The 14,024-nt window shown below is 34.1% G+C and overlaps 1 protein-coding gene across 1 annotated transcript; it reads left to right on the top strand.

Annotated features, from left to right (window-relative positions):
- Positions 1-539: 539 nt before the first annotated feature.
- Positions 540-13,847, top strand: LOC134706398 (glycoprotein-N-acetylgalactosamine 3-beta-galactosyltransferase 1-like). The gene is made up of 5 exons (XM_063565305.1): positions 540-904; positions 7,821-7,867; positions 10,436-10,699; positions 11,642-12,306; positions 12,900-13,847. Coding segments are annotated over exons 2-5 (1,077 nt in total). The 5' UTR covers positions 540-904; positions 7,821-7,866; the 3' UTR covers positions 13,047-13,847.
- Positions 13,848-14,024: the final 177 nt, after the last annotated feature.

Genomic DNA, 14,024 nt, shown 5'->3' with positions numbered 1-14,024 from the left:
ATTTTCAGTCTTATTTTTCACCTGTAAAATCCTTAGTTCTTGATTACCTTTGATTTCATCTATCCAACTTTTTTTTACCTGTACTACCAATAATTTTAAAAAGTTGAATAAATGAGAATGAACCGTACAATCGGTACACTGATTTTCTGCAATATCAAAAACAAACCGACACGTGAATAAACATTGTTCAGTTACTCATTAATTTGTGGTTATTTTTCTATAATATTTATAATTTATGCATCAAATGTCAATCTGTACCATTATATACAAACATTGTTTATAAAACAGCACCCTTCTGGTCATTAGTGGCATATATAAATCCTGAGTATACTGCGAAGTCCTCTGAGGTAGTAGTCTCTAGACGTAGTAGTTATAAAATAACATGTATTTGTATGTTTCATAATGTACTGAAACCTTCCTGATGTCTTAATAACTATCTAAACACTTCCTAGTCTACACTTGCATAAGGTAAGAACATACGTAACTCGATAATTTTATCAACTTGATTTTCATTGATTTTTACAGTTTTTATTAATTAATCTACAATGGGATATTTGGAACTCATTAACCAGTACGTAACTCGATAAAATCACCGAATTTTGAGAATTTGAATACGACTCGAACATGTATATATATATGTAGGATTCAAAAGTCCGATGGTACTCTAAAGTGCGATGGTCACGCACTTTACGCTAAAGTGCGGTGGCTGTTTGTTCGCTAAAGTACGATGGTCTATCACGCTAAAGTGCACTGGACTAAAGAGTAATGTGTAATATGTGCATAAGTATCCTTTATCCTGTTAGCTAACGGATACATTGAAATCATTATTTATGTTGCAGTTTACTTTGCCGTCCCCGTTTAAATATTGTCGATGTTAATAAAAAGAAAAGTCGGTAAAATAAAGGTAGGTTATTGTCTGCTAAAAATAAGAAGGAATTTTGTATTTGTAATTTACAATGACGACTTTGAGAGGAGATGTTCACATTAGTGATAGACTGTGTGAACGGTAAGCTACACCAATTATCCAAATATGTGATACCGGCCTGAATTAAATAAAACATATACATTTTAGTCACACCTAAATTACCATTTTACGTGGTCCTTCTTCCTAGTTTAAAACAATGATCACTAAAGACTACCGGTAATTATAAATCCTATCAAATATGTCATACAACCTTGTACTAGCCTATTACTGCGAGTGCTCTCAGATCTGTTCATTGTGTCTTTTTGTGTCGGGATGTATAAGTACCCGGCCACGTTCACTTGTATTTTTGTCCATCTGATGAGTTAAGCCTTTTTCAACTGATTTGTATAGTTCGTTCTTATGTTGTACTGTTATACCACTGTCCCAGGTTAGGGGGAGGGTTGGGATCCCGCTAACATGTTTAACCCAGCCAAATTGTGTATGTATGTACCTGTCCTAAGTCAGGCGCCTGTAAGTTAGTGATTGTCGTCTGTGTATGTGTTACATATTTGTTTTTCGTTCATTTTTTTTTACATAAATAAGGCCGTTAGTTTTCTCGTTTAAATTGTTTTACATTGTCTTATCGGGGCCTTTTATAGCTGACTATGCGGTATGGGCTTTGCTCATTGTTGATAGCTGTTCGGTGACCTATAATTTTTAATGTCTGTGTCATTTTGGTCTTTTGTGGAAAGTTGTCTCATTGGCAATCATACCACGTCTTCTTTTTAGCTCACCTGGCCCAAAGGGCCAAGTGAGCTTTTCTCATACTTGGCGTCCGTCGTCCGTCGTCGTGCGGCGTTAGCTTTTACAAAAATCTTCTCCTCTGAAACTACTGGGCCAAATCAAACCAAACTTGGCCACAATCATCATTGGGGTATCCAGTTTAAAAAATGTGTGGCGTGACCCGGTCATCCAACCAAGATGGCCGCCACGGCTGAAAATAGAACATAGGGGTAAAATGCAGTTTTTGGCTTATAACTCAAAAACCAAAGCATTTTGAGGAAATTTGACAAGGTGTAAAAATGTTTATCAGGTCAATATCTATCTGCCCAGATGAATTGGACAATCGGTTGTTGGCTTGCTGCCCTCCAATTGGTAATTTTTAAAGAAATTTTGCCGTTTTTGGTTATTATCTTGAATACTATTATAGATAGAGATAAACTGTAAACAGCAATAATGTTCAGCAAAGTAAGATCTACAAATAAGTCAACATGACCTAAATGGTCAATTGACCCCTTAAGGAGTTATTGCCCTTTATAGTCAATTTTTAACAATTTTCATTAATTCGGTAAATTTATGTAAATTTTTACCAAATATTTTTCTCTGTTACTAATGGGCAAGGTTCATTATAGATATAATTGTAAGAAGCAAGAACGTTCAGTAAAGTAGGAACTTCAAACACATCACCATCACCAAAATACAATTTTGTCATGAATCCATTTGTGTCCTTTGTTTAATATGCACATAGACCAAGGTGAGCGACACAGGCTCTTTAGAGCCTCTAGTTTATAATCGCAAGAAGATTATTTTTTTTAATCCGTGTTCTTTAATACTTTAAGCCCTTTAACTTAACCCTGTAGTCCATTGCACTTTAGCGTGATAAACCATCGCACTTTAGCGAAAAAACAACCATCGCACTTTAGCGTGATACACCATCGTACTTTAGCGTAGACCATCGCACTTTAGCGTGACCATCGCACTTTAGAGTCATACATATATATATCTTTATTCTCTCAAACAAAATAACAAAGGTATAGATATAATATATGTTGAATTCGTAACTTTTTTTATTTGCCTAAATTAACGTGTCTAAATTAATCTTATGCTAAGAATAATTGAAGGATAAAAATAATAAAATTGATGGTCATTTGTGTAATTATGATCAGGTTTCCATTGTAATTGAATAAGACATAGACTGTATAATTGTCAAACGTTTTTTACTACCTCCCGCTAATTAAGAAATGAAAAAGTTCTATTAAATTTATATTGAAACTAGAACACACCCGCGAATTCGCGGGCATTCAGAGCGTGGTTTGAAAGTATGTAAAGTGCTGCAGGACGAATTTTGTAAAAGATTTAATGACTTGAGAATTTCAGGAAAAGTATCATAAGTCATAGGTACTTGGGGACAGGAAAATGTATTTTTTCCTTCCTTTATTTCCGAAATTCCCATTTGTTTGGGTTTTCCATTAATCTAATTATCAACAGTATGAACATTCTAGTCAGGAGCCTTTAATTCAGTGGTTGCCGTTGTTTATGTGTTATATATTTGTTTTTCATTAATTTTTTGTACATATATAAGGCCGTTATTTTTCTGATTTGAATTATTTTACATTGATATTTCGTGGCCTTTTATAACCGACTATGCGGTATGGGCTTTGTTCATTTTTTGAAGGCCGTACAGTGACCTATAGTTGTTAATTTCTGTGTCATCTTGGTCTCTTGTGGAGAGCTGTCTCATTAGCAATCATACCACATCTTAATTATTTTTGTGATCAATGAATTTTTGTAAAAGATTTAATGACTGGAGAATTTCAGTAAAGGTATCAAAATTCAAATGTATTTTGGGACAGGACAATTCCTCCTCCTTTTTTCTCCCAAATTCCCATTTTTTTCTATTAATTTTAATAACACATGAATAATTTTACCGCTTATCTGTATATATTTTGAACATTCATTACTTTAAATAAAGAGTATTTGCTTTTTTACTTTCAATTCTCAATAGTTTACTAATCAATCCACGGCGGTCTTTGATACATTATACAGACCCTCTCTATTTAATTAACTTTGTGACCACCGTGGATAGTAAACTTGAAAACGATATCAGATAGAAAATAAACTTTATTCGTAGTATAACAGAAAAAACGCAAACCGGAAGTCTTATCTGACTTAAAATTTCATCCAAGGACGGAAACAATATCCGGATGCATTTTTTTCTATTTTCTCCCAAAATAACTCAATCTAAATAATCATATGAATGGATGACAAATGCGACTTTGCACTGTACCTATAGGACACAGAGGCATGATGATTTATTTATTGTGAAAAGAAGAGAAAACACACAAAATCAGGTCTTTCCGTTTAATAGTATAGATGATGATTAATTTATTGTTGAAAGAGGAGAAGCGACACACACATTTTGAGACTGCATTAATTTCTATATGTTCGGGTTTTTTCGAGAGCACTTTGTGGTTTTGTAGAGTGATAATAGAAATTTCCTTGTATAGCTTAAAATGTTATGTGTCAGGTTATTTACGTTTAAAACAATAAAAATGGTTTTTATTTGCATTGAATTTTAAAAAGGTTGATTAAATTACAGTTATAATCTAGAGAAGTAATTTTTAAAGTCAGGACTACCTATAGATAGATGTGGTATGAGTGCCAATGAGACAACTATTTATCCAAGTCACAATTTATAAAATAAACAATTTTAGGTCAAGTTACGGCCTTCACCATACCTAGTTAGTTTTTTTTCTAATTTTCGTTAAAACCCCCGAATCATTTGTTTAAAAATACGGACAGTTTCACAGTTGCTCTCGAAAAAAAACCCCAGACAATGCATTTATAAAATATACGGAAATTGTGCTTCTTTGCTGGCCTAATCATGTATAGTAATATTCAAAATAAGATGGGTAGTCCTATATAACAATACATTATAATACTGACGAAAAAGCACTAACTGTTAATTGAATTTTTCGAAAAAAACTAAGGATGTTCTTGTCCCAGGAATAGCCGTATTTGACACAACTTTTTGGAATTTTGGATCCTCAATGCTCTTCAACTGTGCACTTTTTTGGCTTTAGAACTATTTTGATATAAGCGTCACTGATGAGTCATATGTAGACGCGCGTCTGACGTACTAAATTATAATCTTGATACTTTTGATAACTATTTACACAACTGGGTCGATGTCACTGCTGCATGATGGACGTTCCGTCCCCAAGGGTATCGACCAGCCCAGTAGTCAGCACTTCGGTGTTGACATGAATATCAATTATGTGGTCATTATTATAAAATTCCTGATACAAAACTTTGAATTTTTCGAAAAATCTAAGGATTTTCTTGTCCCAGAATTGATTACCTAAGCCGTATTTGGCACAAATTTTTGAAATTTTGGATCCTCAATGCTCTACAACTTTGTACTTGTTTGACTTGTAAAACTATTTTGATATGAGCGTCACTGATGAGTCTTATGTAGACGAAACGCGCGTCTGGCGTACTACATTATACTACATTTGGTGACTATGTTTAACGCATATATCCCATCGAACTAGAGATAAAGGATAATACAGATACAGTTAAGTCGGCCTCATATCTTGACTTACATCAAGAAATTGACAATGAGGGTCGGTTGAAAACAAAACTTTACGACAAAAGAGATGATTTCAGCTTTCCAATTGTGAACTTTCCATTTTTAAGTAGCAACAATTCCAGCAGCACCTGCATACGAGGTATATATCTCCCAATTGATACGATATTCCCGTGCTTGCATTTCCTATCATTATTTTCTTGATAGAGGGTTGCTGCTCGCAAGGAAGCTATTAAACCAAGAGTTCCAAATGGTGAAGTTGAAATCATCCCTTCGTAAGTTTTACGGACGCCATCACGAGTTGGTTGACCGTTATGGAATATCCGTTTCACAAATGATATCAGATAACTACAACCCCCGACCCTTTCATGAATGTGACCTCCCGAATTAAACTATTTCCCGGATTTTTTTATCACATAAGCAACACGACGGATGACACGTGTAGAGCAGGATCTGCTTACCCTTCCGGAGCACATGATATCACCCCTAGTTTTTGGTGGGGTTCGTGTTGCTTATTCTTTAGTTTTCTATGTTGTTTCATGTGTACTATTGTATGTCTGTTTGTCTCTTTCATTATTAGCCATCGCGTGGTCAGTTGATTTTCGATTTGTGAGTTTGACTCTCTCTCTGTGGTATCTTTCGTCCTTCCTTTAGTAAAGGCGGAATTGTATGTTTAACGTATTTGCTGCGACTTTTCTGTTTGTAATAGGTCATTTCGGCTGTAATTGTTAGCACGCGCAAACCCGTTATCTATGTCCCGTTTTTTATAACCTCGTTTGGTAAAGATCCGCGAAGTTCCTGTAACCGTTTAGTTACAGCCTCCTCAGAGGAGCAAATGAGAGCTTAACTGTACGGGATGTACAGTGTTCGGGTGACAGTTTTGGGGAGTTTATATAAAAGATATTTTAGAGCCCGTTTCAACGATGATGTTAACATGAAATAGATTGAATCCCAACAAAAATGGGATGATTTTATCAGACATGCAAACAACGCCCACCAGTCAATTGAACTTACATGTGAAATTTCCGACTCTAAAATATCTTTCTTAGGCACAACTATATCTATTAAGGACGGTCTTATATCAACAGACCTCTACTAAAACCTACAGATAAACACCAGTACCTTTCTCCTTAAAGCTGTCTCCAAACACTGTACAAAAGTATCCCGTACAGTTAAGCTCTCAATTTGAAACGGATTTACTCCTCTGAGGAGGCTGTCAGGATATTGTTTTTTGTTGTTTTTTTTTACTAAAAGAGGTTATTAGAAATGGGACATATATACGGGGTGTATGTACTTACAATAACAGCTGCAATGACCTATTACAGTACAAACAGAAGAGGCACAGCAAACAAGTTCCGTTTGTTTTAACATACAACCCTGCTAATACTAACCTTTCACTTTTAAGCAATTAATTGCCAACCACCCAAAATTATCCAAGATCTTTCCCAAACCTCCTGTGTTATATTTTCGGAGATCAGCAAGTCGAAAAAGCCTTCGACGTCTCCCCAAATGAACAGCCAGCTGCAGAAAGGTCGTGTGGTTACAGATGAAGTCTGACTTGCCAACAAATACTGAATACTCAAACACTTACTTGCCACTCCTGTTGGTCTTTGTACACCTAATTTTGCAATTTAACTTCCAAAACCAAGAACTTCAATGTCAATGTGGACTACAGTATAATGGCGAGACAGAACAGCCATTCAACTAACTCATAAATGGTCATCGAAGTGACTACACCTGCAAGCCCGACCTCCCCGTAAGTTGTCATTTGGAATCACCTAGGCACGCCAATGCTGAATTCAAAGACCTGACCATCACAATTAAAGGGCCGACAGACTAGCCCAGTAAAAGTTTTGGATAAGAATGCTAAGGACAATTTCCCCAGAGGGCTTGGATGAAAAAACAGAGAAGGAATCACTCATTTTCACTACCATCACTCATTTTCCTTCCATTACTTGTTTTTAGAAGCTCAGGCTTCTGTACTGGACTTTTACAGTTTAAAGGATGTTTTAATTATACCAGTTTAAATTACACGGGTTCTATTGATTTGTGAGGAATGTAAAAGTATGTAGTCACGTTCAATTATTTGTGATATTGTTCACTTTAAGACTTGTTATATGTATATATATTTGTGTTTAATTATCAACTTATCTCTAAGAGACTGGACGAAGGTGTCTGAAATATTTGGATTTATGTTGATATACAGATGTAGATCGATGTCTTTGTTAATCAATGTTATAGAAGTTTTGCCACAATTTAAAAAAGGTCGTTATGTATATTTCACTGCAAGTCCATATTTTTTTTATCAGGACTATGCAGTACACAATCTATCATTTATCTATTTGATCCAGCCAAGTACAAAAACTAACGATTCCCTTATTCCAATATGTATGCTATAACAAACCTATACAAACATATATGAATAACAGTCTTTTATCTATTGTCTTTTCTACTATAAAATGATTTTTTTTTTATAACATATTTTACGTTATTGTTACTAATTATATAAGGACACCCATGACGTTAATGACCCTATTATATTTTCAGATGACGTGATATCGTATCAGCAATTCGTCGCCTGGTAAATTAAACAAGTATGTATTTTATAATGATGGATTTAGAAAAAGAGTGAACTTTTGTTTTTAGTTAACATACTTTTCAAATAGGAAAAGCACAATTACAACACTAGTCAAAACAACAATGGTTATATTGAAAATGATGATAATTTTACTATGAAAATAAAACTGAAATAGTTTAATTTGAAATGCGTAAGAAATCATTTTACTCAGCATGCTTCAACCAGGAATGACAGGTTACACTTGTCATTAGAAATGTGATAATTGGCATTAAATCATAAGAGAGATGCGAGAGTTACAAAACTGGATATATAACTTATAAATAAAAACAGCAATGACATTGCACACAAAGAAAAAAGACGAAAGAACAATTAAATAGCACATATAGGGAAAGCGGTAGTATTACATTTTCCCAGCATTAGGTTGGCCTTTTGTGTACCCAAGACAGGGCGTAGGAAGTCAACTTAAGAGCGCTGTGATTGGATGTAAGGGTACAATATATTTTTTATTTATCTATGAATAACTGCAGTGTGTAAATTTACAATATAAATTTTAAAACCTATTGAAATATTTTCTAGAGAATTATTCGAAAAGGCTTCCAAAATTTCATAAATTTGGTGTAAAATGACGGTGGGCATGGATAACATAAACCAGCTCCGTTGGAAATTGGTCATGATACTATTTGGCTTCAATTTTTAGAATACAGTAATAAAGTACTAACACCACACATAACTGTTTTATCCAGGTTTTTATTATAAAAACTTGTAAATTTAGAAAATGTTAGTATTGTGGCCTATGGCAGAATAAATAGTACCGTTTTCCCTATAACGAACAACAAAACTAAAATCTGCTCAAAACGAACAAAATTGGTTTCCGGAAAATTTTCAAATTAATGCTTTCTACGTCACCATTCAGAATTATTGGTTTAATATCTTCCTTATTAGCAACAACCCTATATCAAGGTACTCCTGTTATAAAGTGCAAGCTCTGGAATAGTGTATCCGAAGCACGCCTCCAGGTGCGGGAGTTTCTCGCTAGCATGCATTCAAGACCCATTAGTGGCCTTCGGCTGTTGTCTGCTCTTTGGTCGGATTGTTGTCTCTTTGACACATTCACCATTTCCATTCTCAATTTTATCAGCAAGGAAATAAATGCTTCATATGTAATCTCTGCGAGAGATAGAAATCCAAAGTTCGCAATAGGTCATCTCAAATATTTACAGCAATTAAATAACTGATCACACTGAATGGAAACACCATCGATACACCTCTAAATAAGAACAGTGACACTAAATGGTTGAGCAAAATTGAATTCGTTATTCTAATAGTTTAATATTGAGATAAGACGTGGCACGGTACTTGTCTATCCCAAATTCATGTATTTGGTTTTCATGTTATATTTGTTATTCTTGTGGTGTTTTGTCTAATGATTGATCAGTTTCTGTGTGTGTTGCGTTTCGGTGTTGTGTCGTTGTTCTCCTCTTATATTTAATGCGTTTCGCTCGGTTTTGGTTTGTTACCCCGATGTTGTTTTTTGTCCATGGATTTATGAGTTTTGAACAGCGGTATACTACTGTTGCCTTTATTTATTACTAATGAGTGACTAAATATTCGAAAAATATAAAATAGCAATAATACCGAACTCCAAATAAAATTAAAACCTGAAAGTCATTTATCAACGTATAATCACTTGTTCCTCCTGTGAAAAATAAAATCTCAAAAATACTGAACTCCGAGGAAAATTCAATCGGAAAGTTCCTTATCACATGGCAAAATAAAATGACAAAAAAACCCATTAAAAACCAATGGACAACAACTGTCATATTTCGGACTTGGTACATGTACATGAATTTTCAAATGTAGTAAATGATGGATTGAACTTGGTTGTATAGCGCTTAACCTCGCACTTGTACGACAGTCTAATAAAATTCCGTTGTAAACAACTGCAATGTAAATTGAACTAGGTGTGTTGTGTATGATGTACAAATACACAGAAAGGGAAGATAAGAACGGGCACGTTAGAAAAAATGTAATGTATACGATGAGGGTCACGATTACTCCACGCTAAAATGCTCCTTGAGCAAACTTTCTCTGTAATCCTTTCGTTGTCCGTTGCAAGGCAAGGTGTTCATCTCAACCATACGAGCCTCTTTTCCAGTGATAGTTTTAACGTTAACCCTTCATCACCCGTTATTAAACATACAAATAACAAATAAAATGTGGTATGATTGCATAGGAGAAAACTAACCACCAGAGATCTATTGACGTTGAGGTTAGCAACTGTAGATAACCGTCGAACTTCAACAATAAGCAAAACATTTACCATTGAAAAACTTACCTATAGTATTTGAAGATCATGTGTTCTCGCTTTATTTGCTTTATTTTCGCTTTACTCTACACAAATGTCTATCTGCAATTTCTTCCCAAAATTGATAGTTTCTTTATCATGATTCCTAACACGGAATTTAAACATTTAAAATTATTTAGAATAAAACTGATTAATGTCTTACTGTCAGCTTTGATATACAAATTCATAAATTGATATAAAGCATTGAATATGATAAAGTTATCAATCTTGCATTTTTAGTGTTTGGAGAAACAAATGCATCCAGAGGTACTTTTGTATTTGGTATCCTCTGTGGATTTGGGATATCATTCTTGTTACTAGTAACTTGTTTCTCGTCTTTGAGCACATTAAGGAAGACAAATACACCAAACACATTGAGATCGTTTCTTGATATTCGTTCAAGTATGCAAGTGATGACAAACCAAAGGGATATACATGATATAATGGAAAGAAATTTGAGACCTATAAAGCCAGTATTAGTTGATGATAGCCATTTTCATCACGGTAAGTTTATTAATTTTGAATCACGATAACAGGGTCTTAATCACCATCCTCTTACTAAATATTGTTTTGTAAGCATCTTCATTCAGATGTGTGTTTTTCGTCAGATATCTTAAAATTTTAGAATGTAACATTTAGATAATGAGATTTATTTATTCCCTACGCAACGAAGTTGCGGATGGTATAATGTTTTTGACCAATCTGTCGGTCCTGTTTTTGTCACTGCAAATCCTCTTAAACTGCACAATAGAGTTTCATGAAATTTTGTAGATAATTGGTTAAAAGCGTCCGCGTGGAGACCGTGTATATTCAATATTAGGCTAGTAGGGAGGCGGGGCTTAATTCAATACACGGTCAGTAGTGGATTAACGACTTTTGGACTGTTTTATTATTTAAAAGTATTGAAAGTTCTGTTTAATTATGTTATATCAAAGTTGTTGATAATAAATAGTTATTGTTTGCATATATTTGAAGAAGTTTCTTAAAATTGGACACTTGAACACTTTAATATAGAAACAGGAAGATGTGTTATGATAGCAAATGAATGACTGCTATGCTGGTGATACATTCGGAACACAAACCAACAGTGCTATCGACCCTGCTGTGATGGTGATACATTCGAAACACCAGCTAATAGTGCTATCGACCCTTCTATGCTGGTGATACATCCAGAACGCCCACTAATAGTGCCATCGACACAGCATTTGTATAAATACACGACACATATACTAGTCTTATATTTAAAGCTGGACCAGCATTTCAATTACATAACATATCATCAGTGGTGCCTGAATTATAAACAGTTGAAAGTCAAATAAAGGTAATGAAACTAATTTGAAAAAACATCAAGCTTTTACCAGTAGGCTTCTGACGAGCTTCCAAAATGTATGTTTTCCTTATTCTGGTAAATTTTAGTCTTTTTCTAAAATCTTTTATTCATTTCAGATGATAATTCGGTAGCAAAGTACCTTGAAAAGAATATCCGAGTATTATGCTGGGTTATGACTGGCCCACAGAATTTAGATAAAAAAGCTATACACGTAAAGCTAACATGGGCTAAAAGATGCAACATTCTTATTTTCATAAGTTCTGTTACAAATACTAGTTTCCCTACTGTTGGGTTAAATATATCAGAGGGACGGGAACATCTAACTGGTAAATCTATGCAAGCTTTTCGATATGTATATGAACATTATAAAGATCAAGCTGACTGGTTTATGAAAGCAGACGATGATACGTTTGTCATACTAGAAAATCTTAGATATTTTTTGAAAGATTACAATCCAAGTGACCCAGTTTATTTCGGGCAACTTTTTAACTTAAAAAACTTTGTTAAACAAGGTTATTATAGTGGCGGTGCTGGTTATGTATTGAGTAAAGAAGCATTAACTAGATTAGTTGCTAAAGGGAAAAACAAAACATTATGCCAACAAGATGGTGGTAATGAGGACGTAGAAATTGGAAGATGTTTGGAGAATCTTGGTGTTAAAACTTTAAACTCGACTGATGCATTAGGAAGAACTAGGTTCCATTGCTTTAATCCAGAGACTCACTTATTCGGTAAATATCCTGATTGGTTTGTTCAACGTGACGCCAGTGGTGCTAAAAAGGTAAGTTACAATACACCTAACCAAAATGTATTACATATATTAATAAAGCATAGTCGAATCTTCTTCTTCTTTCATGGTTAGGTTTTTATTAAATAAATATAAGCGAACAGCAGAACTTGACAAGTACAAAGTGTATTGTATTCTGAATATGTTAGACAGTAATCAGTTTTAATGATTTTTTATGTAAAAATACGAAGTGAAGTCAGAAAAAAAGTACAAAACTTTGATTGGATATTATCATATGAAATTTAGTTTTTATACAAAACTCATCAAAGATGTTATGTTAATAAACGTTTACGCCAAACAGTTTTTGATTTTTTTCCTGTGTGTGATGCATCGTCGTTTGGTTTGTTTTTCACTTTAGTGTTTCTTTTGTTTCGTTGTCTTCCTCTCATAGTTGATGTGTTTCCCTCGGTTTAAGTTCGTAACCCGAATTCGTTTACTCTCAATCGGGTTATGACTTTCGAACAGCGATATACACTGTTGCTTTTAATTGGCACTAAACTTCCCAACTTGGTATTTAGCTGAACATTGAATACATCATTTTATTGTGTATAATACAAGGTTTTAATAATCTTTTATTGTTTTTACAGGGAACAGAGAGTATGAGTGACTATGCCATTTCTTTTCATTATGTGCCTCCACAAAAAATGTACGCATTAGAGTTTTTCGTATACCATTTACGTCCATATGGAATACAATCAGGACATCAGCATCTGAATTTGCTCGATGGACGTTGATTTCTTTAGCGGAGCTTATCAAACTTAATTTAGTTAAAACTAGTTGGAATAAACATTAAAAGATAAAAATGTCGTATTGGTTTGATACAATTGAGTTAACCAACGAATTATTTACTCGATTGCAGTAATTTACAGACGGTTTAGATGTACGTTTGTTTGACCATTGACCAAAGTTACGGGATTTGTAAAACTGTATAACTTTAAAAATCGAACACAATATAAACTACAAACTGAACAATTTACCTAGTCTAACGTGTACATATTATGCAACATGTATTAAGTGCTGAAATCGATTACTATGCATTCATTATGATGTGTGGGATACCAATTTTGTTGGTACATAACACAGTTTTTCACTTTTTCAGGCTCATGTGAAAAAAAAAGTAAAATCACAAAAATACCAAGCTCCGAGGAAAATTCAAAAAGGAAAGTCCCTGTCCAAATGTCAAAATAAAAAGCTCAAAAACATCAAACGAATGGACAACAACCGTCATATTCCTGACTTGTTACAGGCATTTTCTTATGTAGAAAATGGTGGATTGAACCTGGTTATATAGCTAGCTGAACCTCTCACTTGTATGACAGTCGCATCAAATTCCATTATTTTGACAACGTTGTGTGAACAAAACAAACAGACACAATAGGTTGAAATGTCAAAAATAAGGGTGCAGCAGTCAACGTTGTGTTATAATCTTGACCTCTAAAAAAACAAACAAATGTAAAAAAAAAAAAAAGCCCAAAATGCATGTACATCAAATTTAATAACCCCAATCGTTGCTTTTTTTTATTTTACGGTTTTATTGATCTATTGTCTATGTAAAATCCACCAATAAAGGATTGAAGATTTTAAGTACTGAGACCGAATCCTTACCCTGACAGGCACATGGTTAGATTAACATTAACTCAGACAAAGAATCGCGCGTTTGGCGTCACACAGGTAGATATAAAATAAGTTTGTCTTTCAAAGTATGAACAGAA

The sequence above is a fragment of the Mytilus trossulus genome, chromosome 2 (assembly GCF_036588685.1).
Source record: "Mytilus trossulus isolate FHL-02 chromosome 2, PNRI_Mtr1.1.1.hap1, whole genome shotgun sequence".
NCBI classification, from domain to species: Eukaryota; Metazoa; Mollusca; class Bivalvia; order Mytilida; family Mytilidae; genus Mytilus; species Mytilus trossulus.
Note: the sequence above shows the minus strand (reverse complement) of the source record. Positions and strands in the feature narration are given on the sequence as shown.

Coding starts and splice junctions, on each gene's coding strand:
- LOC134706398 (XM_063565305.1), top strand. Junction 10,700..11,641: donor TGATAGCCATTTTCATCACG/GTAAGTTTATTA, acceptor TATTCATTTCAG/ATGATAATTCGGTAGCAAAG. Junction 12,307..12,899: donor ACGCCAGTGGTGCTAAAAAG/GTAAGTTACAAT, acceptor TTGTTTTTACAG/GGAACAGAGAGTATGAGTGA.